Source organism: Ostrea edulis, chromosome 6 (genome assembly GCF_947568905.1).
Source record: "Ostrea edulis chromosome 6, xbOstEdul1.1, whole genome shotgun sequence".
Classification (NCBI taxonomy): Eukaryota; Metazoa; Mollusca; class Bivalvia; order Ostreida; family Ostreidae; genus Ostrea; species Ostrea edulis.
In genome coordinates, this window is record NC_079169.1 from 76743837 (window position 1) to 76767248 (window position 23412).

General features: G+C 35.1%; 1 protein-coding gene across 1 annotated transcript in view; it reads right to left on the minus strand.

Moving 5' to 3' along the window:
- LOC125648344 (PHD finger protein 21A-like) overlaps positions 1 to 23211 on the minus strand; it is a 24334-nt gene extending 1123 nt beyond the window's left edge. The window contains exons 1-14 of the mRNA XM_048875350.2: positions 23012 to 23211; positions 22628 to 22660; positions 21871 to 21936; positions 21548 to 21754; positions 16726 to 16857; positions 12293 to 12424; positions 9468 to 9519; positions 9165 to 9235; positions 9014 to 9083; positions 8656 to 8753; positions 6862 to 7008; positions 6615 to 6684; positions 3229 to 3332; positions 1 to 741 (exon numbers count right to left, since the gene is read on the minus strand). The exon at positions 1 to 741 is cut by the window's left edge and continues 1123 nt beyond it. Of these exons, the coding sequence (XP_048731307.1) occupies positions 640 to 741; positions 3229 to 3332; positions 6615 to 6684; positions 6862 to 7008; positions 8656 to 8753; positions 9014 to 9083; positions 9165 to 9235; positions 9468 to 9519; positions 12293 to 12424; positions 16726 to 16857; positions 21548 to 21754; positions 21871 to 21936; positions 22628 to 22660; positions 23012 to 23077 (1350 nt within the window). The 5' untranslated portion in view covers positions 23078 to 23211 and the 3' untranslated portion in view covers positions 1 to 639. The remainder of the gene's footprint in view (positions 742 to 3228; positions 3333 to 6614; positions 6685 to 6861; positions 7009 to 8655; positions 8754 to 9013; positions 9084 to 9164; positions 9236 to 9467; positions 9520 to 12292; positions 12425 to 16725; positions 16858 to 21547; positions 21755 to 21870; positions 21937 to 22627; positions 22661 to 23011) is intronic.
- Between the last annotated feature and the right edge of the window lie 201 nt (positions 23212 to 23412).

The following is a 23412-nucleotide window of genomic DNA, read 5'->3' on the forward strand; positions in this document are numbered from 1 at the left end:
AAAATTAAAATCTAATTCAAGCACAATACACCAAAACACAGACTGTCTCTCTGCACTTCACAGCCTTTTGAGCAAACCTGTATAAGGGAATTCCATTGTCCTGCAGTGAGATGAATAATTAAAGTGAAAAAACAACAAACAAACAATCTAAGCGCAGACCTGCAGCATAAGTTACATTAAGAATGAAGCTCTAAGTGTTTTAGGTATCCGGGTACAGCAGGTGAATTCATGTTAGGAGTTCTATAGTAGTTTGATGAAGTTTTACAGACTTTGGACTTTCTGTTGGTGAAGCTTGTATGTTAGGAGTTCTATAGTAGTTTGATGAAGTTTTACAGACTTTGGACTTTCTGTTGGTGAAGCTTGTATGTTAGGAGTTCTATAGTAGTTTGATGAAGTTTTACAGACTTTGGACTTTCTGTTGGTGAAGCTTGTATGTTAGGAGTTCTGTAGTAGTTTGATGAAGTTTTACAGACTTTGGACTTTCTGTTGGTGAAGCTTGTATGTTAGGAGTTCTGTAGTAGTTTGATGAAGTTTTTCAGACTTTGGACTTTCTGTTGGTGAAGCTTGTATGTTAGGAGTTCTGTAGTAGTTTGATGAAGTTTTACAGACTTTGGACTTTCTGTTGGTGAAGCTTGTATGTTAGGAGTTCTGTAGTAGTTTGATGAAGTTTTTCAGACTTTCGACTTTCTGTTGGTGAAGCTTGTTCTTCTCCAGAAGATCATCCCGCCTCTGCATCTGAACCTGATTAATACATTTCTATTAGCAAATATCAGCAATTCTCAAATAATAATATAATTTTCACAAAAGGTAATATCTCTTCTAAATATGAACAAGAGAGCCACAAACGGTACAAATTATGCCTGTTAGACCTTCAGTGCAATATCTGTATCCATGAGGAGAAAAAAAAAATCGAGAAAACTATTTGACCTACTTTTAGCCCTAATCAACCTGAAATGTGCAATGATTATGTATTTCTCTGAGAGGAAGGTTATGACAAAATTTCAGGGTAATACCTCTATTCATAATGGAAAAAAAATATGAAAAATTAAAACATGGTTTTTTTACTAAAATGAAACTACAACCTTGACCTTTGACCTTGAGAATCAATAGGCATCCTATACTTGGCATAGGGTGTATGTGTACCAAGTTTGACGGTCCTAGCCCCAATGGTTTGGTCTGTATCCTGCCTATAAGGTTTTCCTACTAAGTGATATTATGATCTTGACCTTTGACCTTGAAGAACAAAAGGCATCCTCCACTTGGCATAAAGAGTATGTGTACCAGGTTCGACGATCCTAGCCCCAATAGTTCGGTTTGTATTCTGCCTACAAGGTTTTCCTATTATTTGATACAACCTTGACCTTTGACCTTAAAAAACAATAGGCATCTTCCTCTCATAATGGTGATTAAATGTACTTGTAAGATCCTAGCTCCAATTAGTTTGGTCTGAATTCTGCCTACAATGTTTTCCTATTAATTGATACTATGACCTTGACCTTTGAACTTGAAAACAATAGGCATCTTCCTCTCATCATGGTGATTGAATGTACCAAGTTGTAAAATCCTAGCTCTAATATTTCAATCTGTATTCTGCCTACAACCTTGACCTTAAAAACAATAGGCATCTTCCTCTCATCAAATGTACCAAGTTGAAAGATCCTGGAGCTTACGGTTCATTTTGCCTACAAGGTCCAGACAGACGACAGATACCATAATATGTCCTGTCTTTGATGGGCATATAAAAACGATCTTGTTTATTTGGATATTGCAAATATAATGTACCAGTAGGATGTGTACAGTTTTTAGTGAGTAGTATTCTAGTAAGCAATATTTCAACATATAAACTGTACAAAAACTACAGGTATATATTAATAAGGCCCACAGGCCTTATCGGTCACAAGAGTAATAGTTAAATGTATCACTTGTCCCAAGGGCTAAAAATCTAGGACAAATTGCCTGTTCTGAATATCTAAGCTAAATTGTAATATTTAGGAACAGTATAAAATAATGTGTTCTAAAAACTTTGATGCCCTCAACAGTGCATATACTGATGAAAGGCTTCACATAATATTATATACAGTGCTCCCTCGATATATTGCCATATTGTACATCTATTTGGGCTTCATTCTGTATAAACATTTCGATAATCTTTAGTTTAATTCATCAATTATTTGTAATTAACCTCACCACCTGACTACCTTGTCCAGACTGTCACACTTCACCACACTGCTCTCAAAGTACAGGTGTCATTATTGATAGGTGTTAAGTAACTGGCATTATAATGAAGGGTAAAACCTATAAAATTTTACCATTAGTTTGTGAAAATCAGTGGAACATGGCATTATGCAGGGTTGGCATTATGATGGGGGTGTTAACATGGGGAGAAATCTGTTCTTTAGGATTTTTAGACAATAAGAGGGGGCGGCATTATAATGGGGGCAATATATCCGGGGAGCACAGTATGTATCATCATTAAATGATATCACTAGTTTGGACCCACCCTAAAGTGAAAACCCTGGGGTAGCGATATTCAACATTTTTTGTACATCCTTTTCTGCTTTTCCTAAATATGCATTTAGTTTTCATACTTTCAAACTTGAAGAAGTCCTTCAAATGATAAAGACAATAATCACTATAATAATTTTGGTTCCATCCTGAAATTAAACCCTTACCCCCTAGGATCATGAAATTTACAATTTTGGTAAAGGATTACCTACTCCTAAATATCCATTTAGTTTCAATTTAGTATTAATAAAATTAAAGCAGAGAGCGTTTACATGTTTTGCACATATACACTATGTCTATACCAAGTTTGGCCCCGCCCTGGAGTCTGACTACCCCAGGGATCATGAAATTTACTATTTTGGTAGAGTCCTTCCTGCTCTACATCACTATGCATTTAGTTCTTCTTACACATGTGTGGTTCTAGAGAAGAAGATTTTTGAAAATTGGTCAATTTTTGGCAGTTTTTGTCCGGCCTCTAAAGCCCCAGGGGTGCAGGAGTCCTGAAAATTACTATTTATGTCCCCCTTGTCCCAAAGATGCTTCATACCAAATTTGAAAAGAATTGGAATGGTAGTTATCAAGAAGCAGTTAAAAATGTTCAATTATTAACACACGACAGATGCAGACCAATTGCAATAGGTCACCTGAGTTTACTCAGGTGACCTAAAATTAAAACTGCTTTTAACACGCTGAATTAGATAAGACTTTTGCACCACTACTTACCATCAGATTGTCATTGAACTGTTTGTTTTTGTTCTCTAGTTGTGACTTCTCACTCAACAAGTCACTGTTCCTTCTCTGTAACCTCCGCCTTTCTTCTTCTTTGGCTAAACACAATACCAACATTTTTATTAGAGGACAATCAGTCTTAACATCACCTGGGTATTACACAAAGCACACAAATCAGAAATCTTGATGGTCAGTTGAATAATGCCCTGAACTATTTTGTGGTCAAAAATGCCATTCAACGAATAAAATCATGGTCAGGACAACTATATATTTATAACTCTTTGAGGGGGGGGGGGGGGGGGGGAGAGAGAGACTAATAACTTTATATCTTGGCCAAACAATCAATTAATGCAGGGCATAACACACTATATAGTCATAAGCTACCTATGTGTCATGTCTGAACTTCTGCTATCTGTCCATTTTAAAATTAATGCCCAGAGAAATGTTTTTAACCTTTTTTTAACATGTGACATTGCATGACCTTTCCTCTGATTCTAGGTCAGGTCACACTGGTCTTCAGCAATTTTTTTTAGTCAAGAATAAGCTTAAAATATCTCTCCATTACAATCTGTGGCCCAGACATTTATTTCAATTTTTTTACTACATTTGGTAGCTTTAACCTAGGACAGATGTCCTTCATTTGGGACCAGGAAATATTGGTATCTGCATCAAACACCCCGCTATTACATTATCACCTGGACAATTATTTTCAAACTTTTATCGAATGACCTTGATTTAAGCCAAATGGCCTTGGTTCTTGGTCAGAACATTCTCTGGTCATAAGTAATCTTAGCACAAAGTATTATCTAAATATTTAGGTGTAAAGAGTACTTTTAACAAGAGGTCAATGGGCCTGAATGGTCACTTGAGTACCATGCAACAACTCTCCAATGGGCAGTTAAATCAAACAATATGATAATTTTTTACAAAGATGAAAATACTTCTGTTTTTTTAACACTCAAGAATAAAAGAGCATTAAAAACAAGTAATGTCACTGTGCACCATTTCCAAAATGCTGGAATCTATGTGATGAGATACTGCAAATTGTAATTATTCCAGTTTCTGTGAGCAATGAATTTGTTGTATACAGAAATGGCTGGTAACCTACGAATGAAATTTGCCAAAAAACAAGCATTCTGAGAGTATTGCATGGCAATACATAGTCCCCTACCGGTCGCAAAATTTACTGGACCGCAACAGTATTCAAAGTCTCTTATGTAGGCTATAGTAAAGGGGAAAATTGGGGAACCAGGATACATGTAGGAATCGTTGGGAATCAACTACTATTCAGGTACAAAGACTAGACCAGGAAAAAAGATAAATTTATAATTAGGTTTAGGTCTTTGTTGTACAATGTATTACTATGCTAGAGGTTTTAATGAGTGCAAGCACAACAAAACAAAAAGTCCGTAAAACTGAGAATTCACACATTTTTTCAAAGTCCAAGGGCTGTAACTCAGCAAAAAATCACAAAATTCAAACTTCACCTGTAACATGTTATAGCAAAGCAATGTATCAAACATCAAATGAACACCTGCAAGCACAACAAAGTTCGGAATCTGATCATTTATGCTATTTTTCTAAGTCAAAGGGCAATAACTTATCAAAAATCAACAGACCAAAACCAGATTTGAACTTGATCTGTAACTTGTTATTGCTAAGCAAAGCACAACAAAAAAAGTCCTGAAAAACTGGTAATTCATGCCATTTTTCTAAGTCCAAGGACCATAACTTAGTGAACAAGAGGCCCACAGGCCTTATCAGTCACCTGAATACTAGTGAAAAAGTATCACTACTTCCATGGGCTATGAAATCTAGAAAAAATTTCCTGTTCTGAATATCTAAGCTAAATTCTAATGTTCAGCAACAGTATAAAACAAGATGTGTTCTTAAAACTTCACTGCCTTCAAAAGTGCATACACTGATGAAAGGCTTTAAATAATAGGTGTATTAACATTAAAACATCAAAACATATGACTAATTTGGACTCATCCTAAAGTCATAACCCTGGGTTTTGATTGAAATTCACCATTTTTTGTACATCCATTGCTATAGTCCTAAGTATGCATTTAAATTTTATACAGTATCAGTAAACTTACACATAAATACTATATACTAAGTTTGGCTCAACCCTGGGGTCAGAACCCTTACTCTAGGGATCATCAAATTTACAATTTTGGTAAAAGACTACCTGCTCTATCCATTTAGTTTCAATTTAGTATCAATAGCACTAAAGAAGATGTAATTTAAGTGTTTTACACATAAACACTATATAACAAGTTTGGCCCCGCCCTGGGGTCTGAACCCCTACCCCGGGGATCATGAAATTTAAAATTTTGGTAGAGGCTTTCCTGCTCTACATCACTATGCATTTAGTTTTTGTTACATGTGTGCGGTTCTTGAGAAGAAGATTTTTGAAAATTGGTCAATTTTGGGCAGCTTTTGCCCCGCCCTTAAGGACAGGGGTGCAGGAATCCTGAAATTTACAATTTATGTCCCCCTTGTCCCAAAGATACTTCATACCAAATATGAAAAGAATTGGAATGATAGTTATCAAGAAGTTAAAAATGTCTATTGTTCACAAATTTAATAACTGACCATTTTGGCCCCACACTGATACCAAAACCCCTACCCCTGGTATCATCAAATTTATAATTTTGGTAAAGGACTACCTACTTTTTCTAAATATCTATTTAGTTTCAATATAGTATCAACAACACTAAAGAAGATGTTATTTAAATGTTTTACACATAAACACTATATACCAAGTTTGGCCCGCCCTGGGGTCAAAACTCCTAACCCAGGGATCATGAAATTTACAATTTTGGTAGAGGCCTTCCTGCTCTCCATCACGATGCATTTAGTTTTTCTTACACATGTGCGGTTCTTGAGAAGAAGATTTTTGAAAATTAGTCAATTTTGGGCAGTTTTTATCCCGCCTCTAAGGCCCCAGGAGTGCAGGAGTCCTGCAAATTACTATTTAAGTCCCCCTTGTCCCAAAGATGCTTCATACCAAATATGAACAGAATTGGACTGGTAGTTATCAAGAAGCAGTTAAAAATGTTCAATTGTTAACGCACGACGGACGACAACCGGTTGCAATAAATAACACTGTGGATGCAATAAAAAATGTTACTGGAGTTTTGTTTCCCATCAGGACACTTCAAAGTGGGCTGATTTTACGAGACAGAGAGTTCCAACAGGATTTATAGCAGAGATGCACCAAGTAAATCGTACAAAGAACAATTCAATGTCACTGGTTTATATACATGAGAAGTGGAAAGAAAATTATACCTATTGAATGTGCTATGCAAAGTTCTCTATCAATGTTGTTGGTGTAAAACTGTAAAACATTTGGGAAGATGAATAATTGAACATACATGACTTATTTGTGATGAAGTTGTTCACTCGAGCTAATGCATCAGAAGACCAGCTCGCTCGTCCACTTGCCTGTAATAAATTCAATTATGCACTGTAATCCTTCTAGAAAACCTATCTTCTAAAGAAGTCATTTACCATTATCATATCACAATAAATTTTTGATACACTTTCTGTATTTAATCCACAGATTGCCATCCAAATTCCAATTACCAGATTAAGAGCTCAAAGGAAATAAACGGCCTTTACCCTACACTTCTGACAGCTCCACCTCCCATCAGGGATCTCACTGAGGGGTGGATCCAAACACTGGAGGTGATATACCTTACTGCAGGTGTCACACAGGAGGAGTTGTCCAGACTGGTTACACACTGCACAAAAGTCATCATGGACATCCTGTAAGACAATGTATATAGCATATAAACTGGTCATGTAGTACACAGATATTTTACGACTGTAGTCACAAATATACAGACTGTATAAAGATAGGAAGTTTGTAACAGAGGCAATACAGAGATGTACTGGTAGTTCATAACAGAGGCAATGGGCATTCCGTAATGAAGTGTAAACAAGTGTACAGAGACTGTAAAAAGATATGAAAAAGTAAAATAAACTTTTTGCATTTTATTAAATCTATACAGATATATATATATCTATATATTAAATAAAAAATGTGTACTGTGGTTTCATGAGCATCAAATTTTGTAGATTTGTCAAAATTTCATTATTGTAGATATGTAATTTCATGGACAGCTACCTTGATATATCTACATTTTCAATATTTTTGCCTTTAATAGATATCTTTACATTTATGATAGTCATTTCCTCATAAATGTAAACGATGTGCATATGAACCTTGATATAGTGGAACTATTTGAACGGCTGGGAATATTCGGAAAATGAAAGTGAAATGTATATATAAAGAAATATATATTTCATTTTAAATACATGAGGGCAAGAAAATACATGAGGGCAAGAACAGCAATGCTTCATTGTCAGCATATTTTTCATGAAGCACATTAGTATACTGGTGTAAAGTGCCACAGTTCATGTCCACATGTATTTGAAATTTATTTCTTAAATGTGCAGCTTTAATGAACAAAAATTTCAGTATTTCATAGAGCACTTCACTTTGTGGTTTGGCACAACCATGAAAACAAAGAATACTAATCAGGACTTAATGTCCCTCGCATGAGGGTCCGGTAAATAGACCCAATCCCAATTGAAATTTTTCAAAAATATAAGCTCACAACCATAGTAAGAATGGTATCTATGTTGTTACGTAAAATCTGCAACATTTTGGGAACAAATTGGTTTAATACCATGGTCGCAATCACCAAGGTGCTTATCTAAATGAAATATAAACATATGTACGTCAAGCTCCTTATTGACAAAAAAAATGAAGTATGTATGGAGTTGGCAAGTTTTGATATTAAGTTCATCGAATGTAGATATTTTATTAGGAATGAGGAACAATCAAACTAAATTCGTTATGCTACTTTGTGTGTAAAACAATGAAGCGTAATCATATATGCACAGATCCGAGAATTGCTGGGAAAATAGCATGTGAACAAGACAGCCACGTGGTCAGTTCTAAAGCTCATTTCGGAAAAAATGTTTAAAAAGACAGACTATCTTTTTCAACTTTCATTTATATCTCTACAACCATATTTTAAAAAGACAGGCTATCTTTTTCTACTTTCATTTATATCTCTACAACCATAGTTCTTTGTATGCATATTTAATAGAGTGTTTTGTTTTATTTTATTAAAGAATATCCTTTACATCTTTAATAACACCCATGATAAAAAAACAGAGCACATGTACTTTTAATTACAACATATGAATGACTCTGGTTTTTGTTTTTCTACCTACAATGCATTATTTTCCGTCAAAGTAATTTCCCAAATAGCAATTTTTCAACAAAATTCTGAATTGAAACAGTAGTGTACCCTGTACCAATAAGGGTCAATTAAGCCCTGCTAATATTCAACAATAAATGATGAGACCACTGTATCTATGTTCCAAGAGCTATACTCATACGTTATTAGGTCTGGTCATTCCATTAGTAATGAGACCATCAGTACTTTCAGGAGTTCCTGGAACACTGCTGTTGGGTGAACGAGACTTTGGGGGACGACCTAAAAACAAATAATGGAACAATAAAGTTGTTATCCCCAGTCATTCATTCTGGTCAAACATCTCACCCTACAAAAGCTTGAAAATCTAAAGAACTCCATCTCAACCTGTTAATTCTAATCATCAGATCATTCCTCTGTCTATTTATCAGAATTCAACAGTTAGCAATGTTTTTATTAATGTCATTTTACCCCCAAAGTTTGGGCTACATACTCGTATCGTTACACAATGATCACTAATTTGAAATTATCACTCCTCATACCTCGTCCTCTTTTCCCATTGGGTGGATTTGAAATGGAGGATGCCAACATCAAGTTTTGCGGCCTTTTTCTCTGTGAAGCAGAAATCAAATGAGTATGCCAAAAATATGTTAGCAACTCCCTACAAACTCAAATAACAAGATAAATGACTACCTCTGGCTCAAAGTTGTACAGTGGATTAGCGGTGGTCCGCCTCTTTCTCTCATATCTTCTGTTTTGCATTTCTGTACAATAAGATCGATACATAACTCTATCATAATTTCTGTGTTATTACATAAACAATTTCTCTGTTTTCCCTGAATTTTATGAATCAGCCATTTAAAATATTTAATATTTTAGATGTATCAACAGTTGAAAAGATGCCTTCTAGTTCACTTATTAAAACTTTAAATGTTCAACATGCCTTACCTTTAAATGTTCAACATGCCTTACCTTTAAATGTTCAACATGCCTTACCTTTCAGAGTCTCTTGGGTCACCAAATCCAATGCAGCTATAAATGTCATTTTCTGTAAAAGATTATAGATACTCATATCACAATGAGAGTATTCCATAAAGTAAATGTGTCTGTATGTATTACTGTACAGACACATCAGACAATCCCTAAATAAGACTAATACACCATGCTTTACGAGTGAATGTGTCTGTATGTATTACTGTACAGACACATCAGACAATCCCTAAATAAGACTAATACACCATGCTTTACGAGTGAATGTGTCTGTATGTATTACTGTACAGACACATCAGACAATCCCTAAATAAGACTAATACACCATGCTTTACGAGTGAATGTGTCTGTATGTATTACTGTACAGACACATCAGACAATCCCTAAATAAGACTAATACACCATGCTTTACGAGTAAATGTGTCTGTATGTATTACTGTACAGACACATCAGACAATCCCTAAATAAGACTAATACACCATGCTTTACGAGTAAATGTGTCTGTATGTATTACTGTACAGACACATCAGACAATCCCTAAATAAGACTAATACACCATGCTTTACGAGTAAATGTGTCTGTATGTATTACTGTACAGACACATCAGACAATCCCTAAATAAGACTAATACACCATGCTTTACGAGTAAATGTGTCTGTATGTATTACTGTACAGACACATCAGACAATCCCTAAATAAGACTAATACACCATGCTTTACGAGTGAATGTGTCTGTATGTATTACTGTACAGACACATCAGACAATCCCTAAATAAGACTAATACACCATGCTTTACGAGTGAATGTGTCTGTATGTATTACTGTACAGACACATCAGACAATCCCTAAATAAGACTAATACACCATGCTTTACGAGTAAATGTGTCTGTATGTATTACTGTACAGACACATCAGACAATCCCTAAATAAGACTAATACACCATGCTTTACGAGTGAATGTGTCTGTATGTATTACTGTACAGACACATCAGACAATCCCTAAATAAGACTAATACACCATGCTTTACGAGTAAATGTGTCTGTATGTATTACTGTACAGACACATCAGACAATCCCTAAATAAGACTAATACACCATGCTTTACGAGTGATGCAAAATCCACTCAAGTATGCTTGTATTGCAACTACTTTTTAATTGGTAAATATTTCTTTGACACGCGCAAGTGAATAACCCCAAAATTAAATCAAACAAGAGGTACTGTGAGCAATGCTCACTAAGAATACCCCCCGCTTACCCCAATCTCCCAAAGGGTGTTGGTAATAGGTATAAACTACCTCTTTTCTGAGTGTAAAAAACAAATGGCATGACAAACCGAACCATATTGCTACTTCGATGTCCAGTGCGCGTGACCTTTGACCTTTTGACCCCAAAATCAACAGGGAACATCTTCATCCCATGGGTAGTCCATATGTGTGATACGGTGACTGTAGGTGGAAAGGATAACGCTTTAGAGCCCGGAAACCACATTGCTACTTCGATGTCCAGTGCGCTTGACCTTTGACCTTTTGACCCCAAAATCAATAGGGAACATCTTCATCCCATGGGTAGTCCATATGTATGATATGGTGACTGTAGGTGGAAAGGATAATGCTTTAGAGCCCGGAAACCATATTGCTACTTCGATGTCCAGTGCGCATGACCTTTGACCTTTTGACCCCAAAATCGATAGGGAACATCTTCATCCCATGGGTAGTCCATATGTATGATATGGTGACTGTAGGTGGAAAGGATAAAGCTTTAGAGCCCGGAAACCATATTGCTACTTCGATGTCCAGTGCACTTGACCTTTGACCTTTTGACCCCAAAATCAATAGGGAACATCTTCATCCCATGGGTAGTCCATATATATGATATGGTGACAGAAGGTGGAAAGGATAATGCTTTAAAGTCCGGAAACCATTGCGTCTACAGACAGACGGACGGACGGACAGACAGACGGACAACCTGATTCCAGTATACCCCCCCCCCCCCTGTTGCGGGGTGTATAATTAGATGAATGGTATGATTCTTATATTGAATTTGTTGCTATTTGAACCATTTTGTAATACATTTATTACCAGTTATATTTTCAGCCTGGAATAACATATTTGTTGTATTGACTATTGAATTGTCTTGACAGTTATATGTTATATTGATTGTCAATTTTGCCAGGTTTATTACATCAATTTATATTTTCTTTCTCGGTGAGAGAGTGGGTGTGTGGATGTGAAAGTGTGATTACTTTGTGTTTCTCAAACATCTTTATAGTTCTTATCTTAATGCTAAATAAATTTTCTTTTTATTCATTCTACGATTTATCATTTTCTCTATTGCCTACACAAAATCCAAAATAACTTCATTACAGGCACTAATGCCATCTTATATGCATGTCTGTATGTCTGTATATTGGAGTTAATCATATGTACTTTACTATCTTTACTATTATTACATGTAGAGTTGTTATGTACATGTATATACTGTATATAGACATCTATATATATATATATATATATATATATATATATATTTTCCCTATGTGTATTTCTGACTATTTTGCATTAGGATACACGGTGGTACTTACATATAATGCAAATAAGTATTATCATGTTCAAATGTCTCATGTATGAACATTGCTCATACTAATAGTGCATATTTTACTCTTGTTTTGTTTTTCTTTTTATCGTCATTGCACATTGAAATGTTAACAATCATGTATGCTGTATGCCCGAGAGGGCCCTAATTTGGAAATAAATCATATTCTATTCTATTCTATTCTATGCAATGACCCTTAGAAGATAAAAAAACACAAGAATTTTTAACATGATACATACTTCTTTTTCCTCCTGAGAGACCTGTTTCTTGTCTGCTGGTTTGGTGAACTCTTTGTTATCTGAGTCTGAAGGTTTCCTTACAAAGGAGGAAGTCACATGATGACTTTTGTTGCTAATGGGAGACTTGCTTCCCTATATAAGATACAAGATAATAATTAATATAATTTGAACTCCAAGGGAGTATTTAAAAAAGATTTTCAAGGAGCAAAAACCTAATACTATGTAGATAGATTACACTATTCCAAGATGTCTACTCCTGAGGTATGTGAAACAAACATGCAACATTCTCATAAAATTGATCACATTTACATTTGCTGTGGTCTAAGTAGTAGGGCTGAAACGATACGCCCCCTTCACGATAAGATACATATTGCAATACTTATGTCACAATTTTTAAAATACTTTCAATACGATACAATTTACAGAAGAAACCAATAATAACATTCAAAAAAAGTTTAATTACCAAGATTCACATTCATAATTTTAAAAGCAAAATGTTTCCAAATTGCCAAAATGGTAAGATGCATGTTGGCTCTGTAGTTTAAACTGATAAAGTTTATTATTATTTTCGTAAAACTCAAGGTAAACAACAGTCTGAACGTTATTTGGCGCTATTTTGTCCCTCATGCAAGTAAAAATAATCATTACAGGCCGAACATGATGTATTTTACTGAACCAGTTTGTAATAAACGTATCGAACCAAAAATCGAGGCAATGAATTGAACATTGAATCAACGGTTTATATTGAACAGTATCAATATTTTGGTGAATCGTTTCAGCCCTACTGAGTAGTGACATTGACCTTGTCACCTTGGATTAAGGTCATAGACAAAGCGTTACAGACAAACAGATAATGCCTTCACATAATATGTCCAATCAAAAGATGGGCAGATGAGCATTACTAAATAAAAACTGAAACCTGTAGAAATTACAGTCTGTATACATATAAAGGAGACTTGATACAAGTCAGTAGTGTCCTTGACCATGGACATATGATATTGGATCAAAATTGTAACATCACTTTCTCATAAGAACATTTGCACCAAGTATAAACTTTTTGCAACAAAGCAAGCAAAAACGATGAGTCAGACCTAAAAAAATCCTCAGCGTTCATAGTGACCTTGAGGGCATGACCTTGGATTAATGTCATGACACCAGCTTCCAACAGGAATATTTCCACAAAGTATAACATTATTTCTCTAATATGGATGTTATGACCATGTCAAAGCTTTATGGATGGCAGATAGACAACCTTCTTACAAAATCACTCTGGTGCAGTTGTTCTTCTTTGCTTTTACTAACAAGTTATGAAACGCCCGAGACAATTCTGACTGGTTGTTTCAATATTTCAATCTTCAAACTTTCCCTTATATATTTCAGATCGAGAACACTTATGTCTATTGCAAAAACCCTGCCAATGTCATAATGCGAGAAAAAAGCCCATTAACATGTACTTGTTAGTCACTGATTTTCTCAAATTCTTTAATGTTTCAAGAAACACTAGGCAAGCCTAAAACAATCGGTTGCTAACTCACACTGGCTATGGAATCTATATACATCCAATCAAAAGAGTTGTGTGGAAAAATAGAATAAAATGAGGATAAATACGATGTGTGATATCGAATTACGGACCTACACTGTGACTAAAGCATACATATACTCCAAAGTACCGTGTGTAGTGCACATCCATGTATAGTGCACACCTCAATATTGGAAAACAAGAGGCCTGTGGGACTTTTGAAATAGTTAGTCAAGTAATATGCAGTAATGTTTAAAGAATGAAAAGAAATTGTCCTTAGCTTTCCAGAGTCAGTGTTTTCAATGTCCAAGAGTAATTTCATGATTTTGGTAGAGTGCTCTTTATAACCATACACACAATATTCGTTCATAATATATAGAAGTAAAAATTCTGATATTTAAAAAAAAAAATAATGAATTTTTACTGTTTGGTACCACCCTTATGCCTAAACCCCAGGCTCAAGGGTACAGAAATTCACAATTCTGGTTGACAGATAAATGCTTTTTATAACCATGTATATACTATGCACAGAGGTAATGAAGGAAATATTTTCACTGTAATACCTATATGGGCTCCACCTTAGAGCCTGACCATTGCCCCTGGGTTCATTTGTCATTTTATGAGCTACAAGATCCTGCCTAAGCTAGCACTAGGACCCCTTAGCCCTGGCGCCTTAAATTTCACATTTCTGGTAGAGGCATCCTTTCTCATCATACATAGTTTAACTGCAACCTATCCCAACTATCACTATGTGCTCAGTTTGCTCATTTGATATCTAGGAAATAAGAAGAAGCCCCTCTTAAAAAAAAAGCATTTCATTATATGAACCATTACCCCCCCCCCCCCCCCCCCCCCCCCCCCCCCCCCCCAAGCACCAGAATCCCTTACCTAAGGCAAGGGCTATGATTCTATGAGTTTCAAATTTTAACAAAGGTTTCTCCTCTTATAATTACTATGTACTCAATTTCATTGTTTGATGTCCAGGAGTTCAGAAGATTTAGGAATAATGAACTATACAATCCTCCTTAAGTAGCAACAGAACCCTTCACCCAGGAGCCATGAATTTCACAAGTTTGGTCAATATATCCTTGTCCATCATGATGATACACACAGTTTGTCTGCTAGATGTCCCTGAGCAAAGATGACAATTTTCAAGATTGCATCATTTGCTTTAGTTTTGAAGCCCACCCCTTAGGCCCCAGGGGTGCAGTGAACATGAAATTCACAATTTTAGTTCCTCTTTCCTAAAGATGTTCATAGTTCATACCATATTTAAAGATAAATGGCCCAGTAGTTTCACAGAAGAAACTGATCATATTAAAATGTTCACACAAAACAGACGATGATGAACAATCAGGGCTTTGTTGCATAATTCTCATTATTCTTAACACTTGACTGAACAGAGTACGTTTAATAATAAGTTTTGGGTGGTTAGGATTATAATGTAAAATTATATTTGTGCTTCAGTGGGTTTGATACACAAAAGGACCAAAGGCCATATTGCTCACCTGAGCAGCAGTTCCTAGCAATAAACAACCTTGAGGAACACTGATTATACTAGCACCTCGGTTCAGAATTTCCCCCCAAAGGTAACTACTAAAAATTCATTACTTAATTATTATCTCCTCTTGAAGAGAGGTATGACCCTTCATTTGAACAAACTTCAGCTAGGGATGCTTTGTACCAAGTTTGGTTGAAATTGGTCATGTGGTTTTGGAGAAAAGATTTTCAAAATTTGTTTCCTGAGAAGATTTTTAAAGATTTTCACTATATGTAAAACTTTGATTCCCCACTGAATCTGCATTATGTCAGGAAACTTTCCTGTAATTTCAACTATTATGGCCCAGTGGTTTTTAAAAAGAAGATTTTTAAATGACCCAACCCTATTTTTGCTTTTTCATGACTATCTCCCCTTTGAACAGGGACTGGTCCTTCATTTCTACAAACTTGAATCCCCTTCATCCAAGGATGTTGTGTACCAAGTTTGATTGAAATTGGTCCTGTGGTTCTGGAGAAGACTTTCCCATATTTCTGCATGTAAAACTTTGATCCCCATATTGTGGCCCCAACCTATTCCCGGGGGCCATTATCTGATCAAAACTACCCAATATCAGGAAGCTTTCATGTAAACTTTCACTCTTCTGGTCCAGTGGTTCTTGAGAGATGATTTTCAGAGATTTCCCCTATATATTTGCATGTAAAACTCTGATCCCATATTGTGGCCCCACCCTACCCAGGGGGGCCTTGATAGTAACAAATTTGAATTTCTTCCATGTCAGAAATCTTTCATGTAAATTTGAACATTTCTGACCCAGTGGTTCCTAAGAAGATTTTTAAATGATCCCACCCTATTTTTACATTTTTGTGATTATCTCCCCTTTGATGGGGGCATGGCCTTTCATTTGAACAAACTTGAATACCCTTCACCCAAGGTTGATTTGTACCAAGTTTGATTGAAATTGGCCGAGTAGTTTTGGAGAAGATGAAAATGTGAAAAGTTTACAACAATGACGCCAACAATAGACACCAGACAAATTTTGATCAGAAAAGTTCACTAGTGCCTTCAGCTCACGTGAGCTAACAAAATAGTGGAGAGTAGCCTATGGTCTAAGCAAACTGTATTGTCAAGAAAAAGGATCTCTTTTGTGGAGGATTCATACATGAATTTGAAAGATTTGTGGAATTCATTCAAACTATAAATGAGGGCAAGGAGGAATGAAGTTTTGTTGATAAATTGAACCAAGCAAAAACACAAAAATAGAGTACTGTGAAATTGATTTATAGTAAATAGCACAATCCTAAAATTTCTGATTCATAATTTTCTATGTTCATTACTACAGGTTGTGAAATATACTAGGTGTAAGGTATCCCCTATGTGACCCACAGCTTCTGTACAATAATGGAGTTGACATACCTGTAAAATTGAGGGTCTGTGGTATGTGGGTACCCTTATCGGAGGTGAACCTGGTTTCTGAGGAGCCGAGTCTGTACTAACCCGTGTTCCTGTGCTCGGACTTGGTGGGATATTTTCAATCAATGGCTTGGGCTGTAATTCACAAAATATATTAAAGAATGCTGAAATTAGTCTTTAGCAAAATTAAAAGATTATAAAATTCAGGTGTGATACTTTTTTTCTTAATTTTAAATGCTGTATAGCCCATTGGGCTATGGTCATATGGATTGAGCTAGAAATGAAAAGTTGTTGGTTGAATCTCACTGAGGTCACTTTGTGTGTGTTGTGGGTCTGTGAACATGTTTTTATCTGTGTTGCCTCAGTTCATCTAGCTATAAATGGATATTGGCTTCAATCACTGTTGATGATGGATTCTTGTCATAATTTAGACTAATTACAAGATATGCACCATATTTCAGTTTCAAAATATGTGAGTCACATTACATTACATTTCTTGCTTACTGTTAATGCTATAATGGGGTATTGGGAACTTGCATTGTAGAGGACTATATTTTTGGTGGAATCATTGTTTAGTAAAATATCACTTCATTCCCTCGCTTAAAAATTCATAACTATTGATTTTTTTCCCCCCAGTATAACAAAATCACAGCACGAAAACACTTTCAAAACTATGGGAATATGTCTCAAAGTAATTCCACCCCTGTAGAATTATAGGTTTAATCATATATTTGATTATTAATTCTTCAAATAATATATCTTAGTAACAAATAAAAATGATAAAATAAGTATGTTGCTGTATTCATAAATTTTTTTATATACCTGTTATCAACATCAGAAAACTGCAATTTTCCTTAAACAGCATTATCAAAATTTCACAAAAACTGGTTATAACGATATAACAGTATTCATGACAATTTCATGAAACTGCTTCTTTAAAAACTATACAAAATGTTTATGAAAAATAATGGAAATCTATTGCCTAATGGACTTAATAAATAATTTAATGAAAACAGATTTATTGTCCTTGGATTCAATATTTGAAACATATTATACAATTATTGCTGTTTTTGAGGTCAATACGATGATTTAGACACCTGAGGAGTACAATATTCACCGAGCCCCGAAGGGCGAGGTGAATATTGTACTTCGAAGGTGGCTAAATCATCCTATTGACCTCAAAAACAGCAATAATTGTTTTATTATATGATTAAATGATTAAAAAACCCTTCAAGATTGTTCTTTGCTTTAATTGTAAGTTTCAAGCCGAACCCAGTGAGAAATGCGAATTTCATTGGATGGCAAAAATAAGTATAATCGATCGCGTCAAATTGGAAGTTCCCGACCTATTTTTGGTCCTATGTGGAAAAAATAATTCCTTATGTTCACCTGGAAGGTCACGTGCAGGTAAACATAACGTAGTATGATTTCTACATTGTTGGATCTCAGCCAATTAGAGAGCTAGGAATTATTCAATCATATAATAAAATTGATTATTCATATATAACTTAGACTTTTGAAATATTTTATGGTTAACAAGATTTTATTGAAAAAGATTCAATCTACAATATTTTCGTATTGAATCTGCCTATGTTTGTTGGTTATGCTTTGTAAAAGACACATATTTAACATATATAGCATTTAGTGTTTATGCTGCAAATTAGGACAAAATATGTAAATAAGCCACTGGTAGATATAACTAATGTCTGCTCTAAAAATATTTCAAGATCCTCTTGCATGAACTAACCTTGACACAAAAACAAGAACTGCCACCATGGATTTTTTGTTGGGTGTCAAAAGAATGTATATATCCTAAAATCTTTGCATACAAAATATCCCACTGCTATGAGAAGAATCCATCCTTAACTTGAAATTGCCATTCCATTACAGGAGGTCTTCGCTTCTCATCATCAAGAACAATGGGTGCAAGTGTAAAGAGGTCAAGTATATGCCTCTGTAGAGTGACTGCCTCCGGAACTTTGCCCCATAGGCACTTACACTCCGGGAGACTGAGGATGCCCCTCTCTCTCTGGAGGGGGAAAAGGGGTAGTGTTACATGTATGGCCTTTCGAGTTATGTCAAAGACCTGATGTAAATACAATATCAACAATATCGGCAATAATGAAACGATATCAATACGATATTGACCATTTCAACTGTACTGGGTTAAGGGTTTGTATTTTCGATACTGTATTGATATAGAATCATGATTGTTGAGGTTTTCTGTCTTGTCTTGATCGATATTTGATTTTTTAAAATGTTCAGGTTTTCTGTCTCGTCAATATGGACACTATCGAATTGTGTTGATGTCATATCAATGTTGAATCATGACTATTGAGATTATTGTTGATATAGACATCATATCGTGTTGATATATTTTTTCCTGTCAATATAGACCATATCATCTTCATATCGAATCATAATCTTAGTGACCATTACCATCGTGTGTGCCATGCATGTTTAGTTTGAGTCATCCCTTCCTATGTTGTGAATAGAATACAAAATTTGATACTGTTCAAGGAGTGATTACCGGTAAAAGTTTCAAGTACTGGTGCCATATAATGGAACACTGCTAGTGTGCTGGTCCCCATAAATATGGCGCCATCAGAGTAAGGTGGTCCCCATAAATATACCGTCTAACCTTAACCCTAAACATAACATTATATCATTGTCATATATGACCTTTGAAAACAGTCTTGTATATGGTATTTTATAATGTTGTCAATTGACGATATGGAAGTAATACTGTCGATATCAACTTTGTACTTGGTCATTGGAAAACAGTGTGTAGATGGTAAACAATAAGTTTGTTAGATGACGATATCGATACAATATTATCATGTTAATCGACATCACACTTCAATGGTCATGGGAAAACAATGTTGTATATGGAAAACAATAACTTCGTCAGATGATGATATCAACATGATATCGTCATGCTATTGTTGATATTATACATTTATTGCATGATAGTGAGGGAGATATGAAGATTTATTCACCCAAGAAAAATCATATTCCCCAAATCTCTCAAACATTCATGCAATAAATTGTTTATTATACCGAAACAAACTATAAATATGCATTTGAAATTGGAGTCTGCTCATCTATACATTGCATGTAGCTGAGATCGCCCTAACGGTAACACCGCGCCGTTAACGTACGGTATAAGGTACAAACAACGAAATACAGTAATATAATAACCAATTTTTTTGTAGTTCCATTCTCCTTGAATGCTGATTTACTTGCTTGTCTTTGTATCAACCAAAACCAGGCGATTTAACTGTGTATCAGAGACCCGCATATTTTGTGCCTTATGAACTATGAAAGTACAATGACTCTAACTCATTGTGACGCTACAATAAACTACGTCTACCTTGCCGTAAAATATATGGAAAATGAACGAGGTTGCCCAAGAGGTATATATGATGGGGAGATATGATGTTTGAGAGGGAGATATGAAGTTTTGTCATCCCTGGCACGTGACTGTCTAGACCAATCAGATTACGCGTTGCATAGAATTCTCATACTGAGGTATAATAACATCGATATCAACATTGCATATGGTCCTTGAAAACAGTTATGTATATGATAAATTATAATTTTGCAAAATGGTGAGATTGGCACGACATCGTCATGCTATTGTCAATATCGACATCGTATTTGTTCTTGGACATGTATTGGCCTTTCTACTCGATTAACCCTTAATTCAGCTCAAATGGTAGAGCACTGGACTGTCGCGCCAGAGGTCCCAGATTTGATCCTCAGCTGAGGCATATACTTTACTCTTATAGACACCGGGTGGAAAATAACAAGGATGACTTCAATGTTGTGGGTTTCATTGACTCTTTAATGTACCGTAGATCACATTCTATTTGCAAAAACAATTATCTACATGTAATTTTGTGAAACTAACCATTCGTGAAAATTCAGTGCGTGTGAATACACTTTTACACATAAGAGACTTAATATATAATCATTCACAAAAGTTATGTCTCTTGAATAAATACATCATTGTATCCTTGCAAATAAAACTGATCTACAGTATTTCCAGGCATCATTACCATTACTATAAATAATTGTCAAAATTGTCACAATCAGGAGTTCAAAAATTTTTCAAGTGAAGTCTGAAAATTGTACAGAAAATAGCCATATGTGATTGATGAATGAAAGTAAAGATGACTGTATTCCAGAAAAAATATTTGAACATGTTTTGAATTTCATAAACTTCACAATTTCTGTTTTATTCATGCAAACGTCGAAATAGATTGCCGAAGACGCCAATTTGGATTTCTACATTACACTCTATTACAAACCATGATTTCAAACATATGTATGTTTCCGATTTAATGGTGGCGTTAAAATGAGTCTATAAAACTTTGGATTTACAGCTCAACAATTGAAGATCAGATGAAAACAAAGACAATTAGTAAGAGAACAAGAGTGTTTCTCAAACATTAGTGAGACGATCGTCCGTGGTTAGTCTTTAGTAAAACTGTCACTGTGTAATGATGATGAATGTGTATTAAAGAAATAAAAGATTGAAAATTTAAATACTGGTTTTTATGTAGCCATTTGATAATGTAAAATAACAATAATAAATTCTCAAATTCAACCTGGACTTTGATATATCTCAGTGAGACAGGGCAAAAAATGTCCCCTCAAGTCCTGGACTCAGCAGGTGAAAATTTTTTCAACCCCTGCACAATAAAGAAATGATGAAACCCACAAAACCAGAGTCTATCTTGTTATCTTCCACCTACTTTTTTTATTATTTTTGGATTTCCACTTATGTTGTCTGTAAAAAGTGTTTTGAACTTTTTCTTACCTGAATAGCTTGCACAGGCTGCCTCAGAACAATGGGTTGTAAAGGTGGGGCAGGCTGGATTGGGCGGGGCTGAATTGGGCGGGGCATGATGTGAGCTGGCTGAGGCTGAGATTCTTGAGATTTGGTAAGAGTGTTTCTCTGCACTGGGGCCTGTTGGTTCGGCTGTCTGTTCACTATGTCTGATCGCAGTCTCTGGACTATGCCTCTCTGATAAGTAATGAAATTATCCAATAGTAGCAAGATTTCAGAAAGTCAACACTGAAGTATTAGAAGAATGTTTGCAGTTGTATGAAGTAAATCAAAACCATGAACAGAGTACTTACTTGTTTCTCACTTAAAATGAATATTTCTTTCTGTAACTCATGGAGTTTCTTCTTCAATTCCGCATTCTGTAAAAGGTTTATATTCATATCCTTTAAAGAATAACTAGGAAGAAACATGAATTAATACTCATAATAGATTTTCCGATTAATTATAATGCACGTGTATATTGCAGTCAAGAAATATCTAGTATTATAAGAATAAACATCAGAACAGGGATGTTCTCTAGGCCCCTTTGAAGTGGAAGCAAACAACCCAGAATGACAGAGGGTTGGGTTGGGGGGGGGGGGGGGGGGGGGGGGGGGGCACGTCTAGGCCATATCATTATGATATATGTTATACTAGGCTAATAATAATTATTCATGTATTTTCCTGTTTTTATTTTGTTTCGTTTATTTTGAAATAATATCGAAGAGTTTGTGTTAATGCTTGGCTTTATACCCCTATTAGAGATCTAAACATTTGCCATGCAAGTGTCATACAGATATCAAGGAAATGTTCAGAATGAAATGCATTCCAGGTGTATATGCAGGCTGTAAAAGTTTATATGACACATTAGGAATAAGAAAAGAATATTCCCAGATTTAAAGAAATGCTTCAAAAATAAAAATTGAGTATTCATCAGTGTGTTTGTTCATTGATTTTTTCTCTTGATATAGACTCTATGAGTGCTGAAATGTTCCCAACAAAAATCAATACGGGCAAGTTAACAGTTGTGCTATACCATACACAATGGACATCCTAATTTGACCCGCTCACCTGTGGTTCGTTTTTCATGGACGTGACTAGAGCCTAGAAATAACAAAGAAAAATGCAATTTACAATTTCAAAGAATTTATGAATAACAATGAAACATTTAAGATTTTAATAACTCCGAGTTATATAGCAATATCTATTATACGTATGTACTTTGTCAAACAGCCAATCGCTGTGGCGATTTCATCAACTGAACGAACTATTTTAATAAACGCAGATATTCATCAAATCCTGTTGAATAAAATGAAATTTATAAAGAAAGCATATATCTATATGTAATCTATTCTAAATATATTCTAGTTAGCCATTTTAGTATTTTTTGATAATATTTTCTGAAGTGCGGCAAAGTACCAAAAATAGCCAAAAAAGTTGACATGGTTCACTTACCTGATGGTTCTGAATAGAAATTTTCAGCTGCACCTGTATCGAATCTAAATCATTACGGGACATCATTGCAACAGTAAAAAACAATTTCCGACGTAAATTCTATTTTTTCTCAATTAAAATTGTAATTCCATGATCTATTTCATTTGTTTTCCCTATTTCGGCCCATGCGCCGTTGCACAAGGGACGTGTTCTTCCGCTTTTAGCGAACGAATATAATTTTGTTAAATTAAACTTCATGTCTTTTCATAAATATTTGAAATTAATGTAGGAAACAGAAATACCATCATAACCTTTTTAGTCAAAGTTCGAGCGGTATATGTATTTGGTTGCATATGTAAAGTAAATTACTTTGTGTTTTGACAAAATAGTGCAAAAGGCGGATCAAAAAATTTTCCGACAAT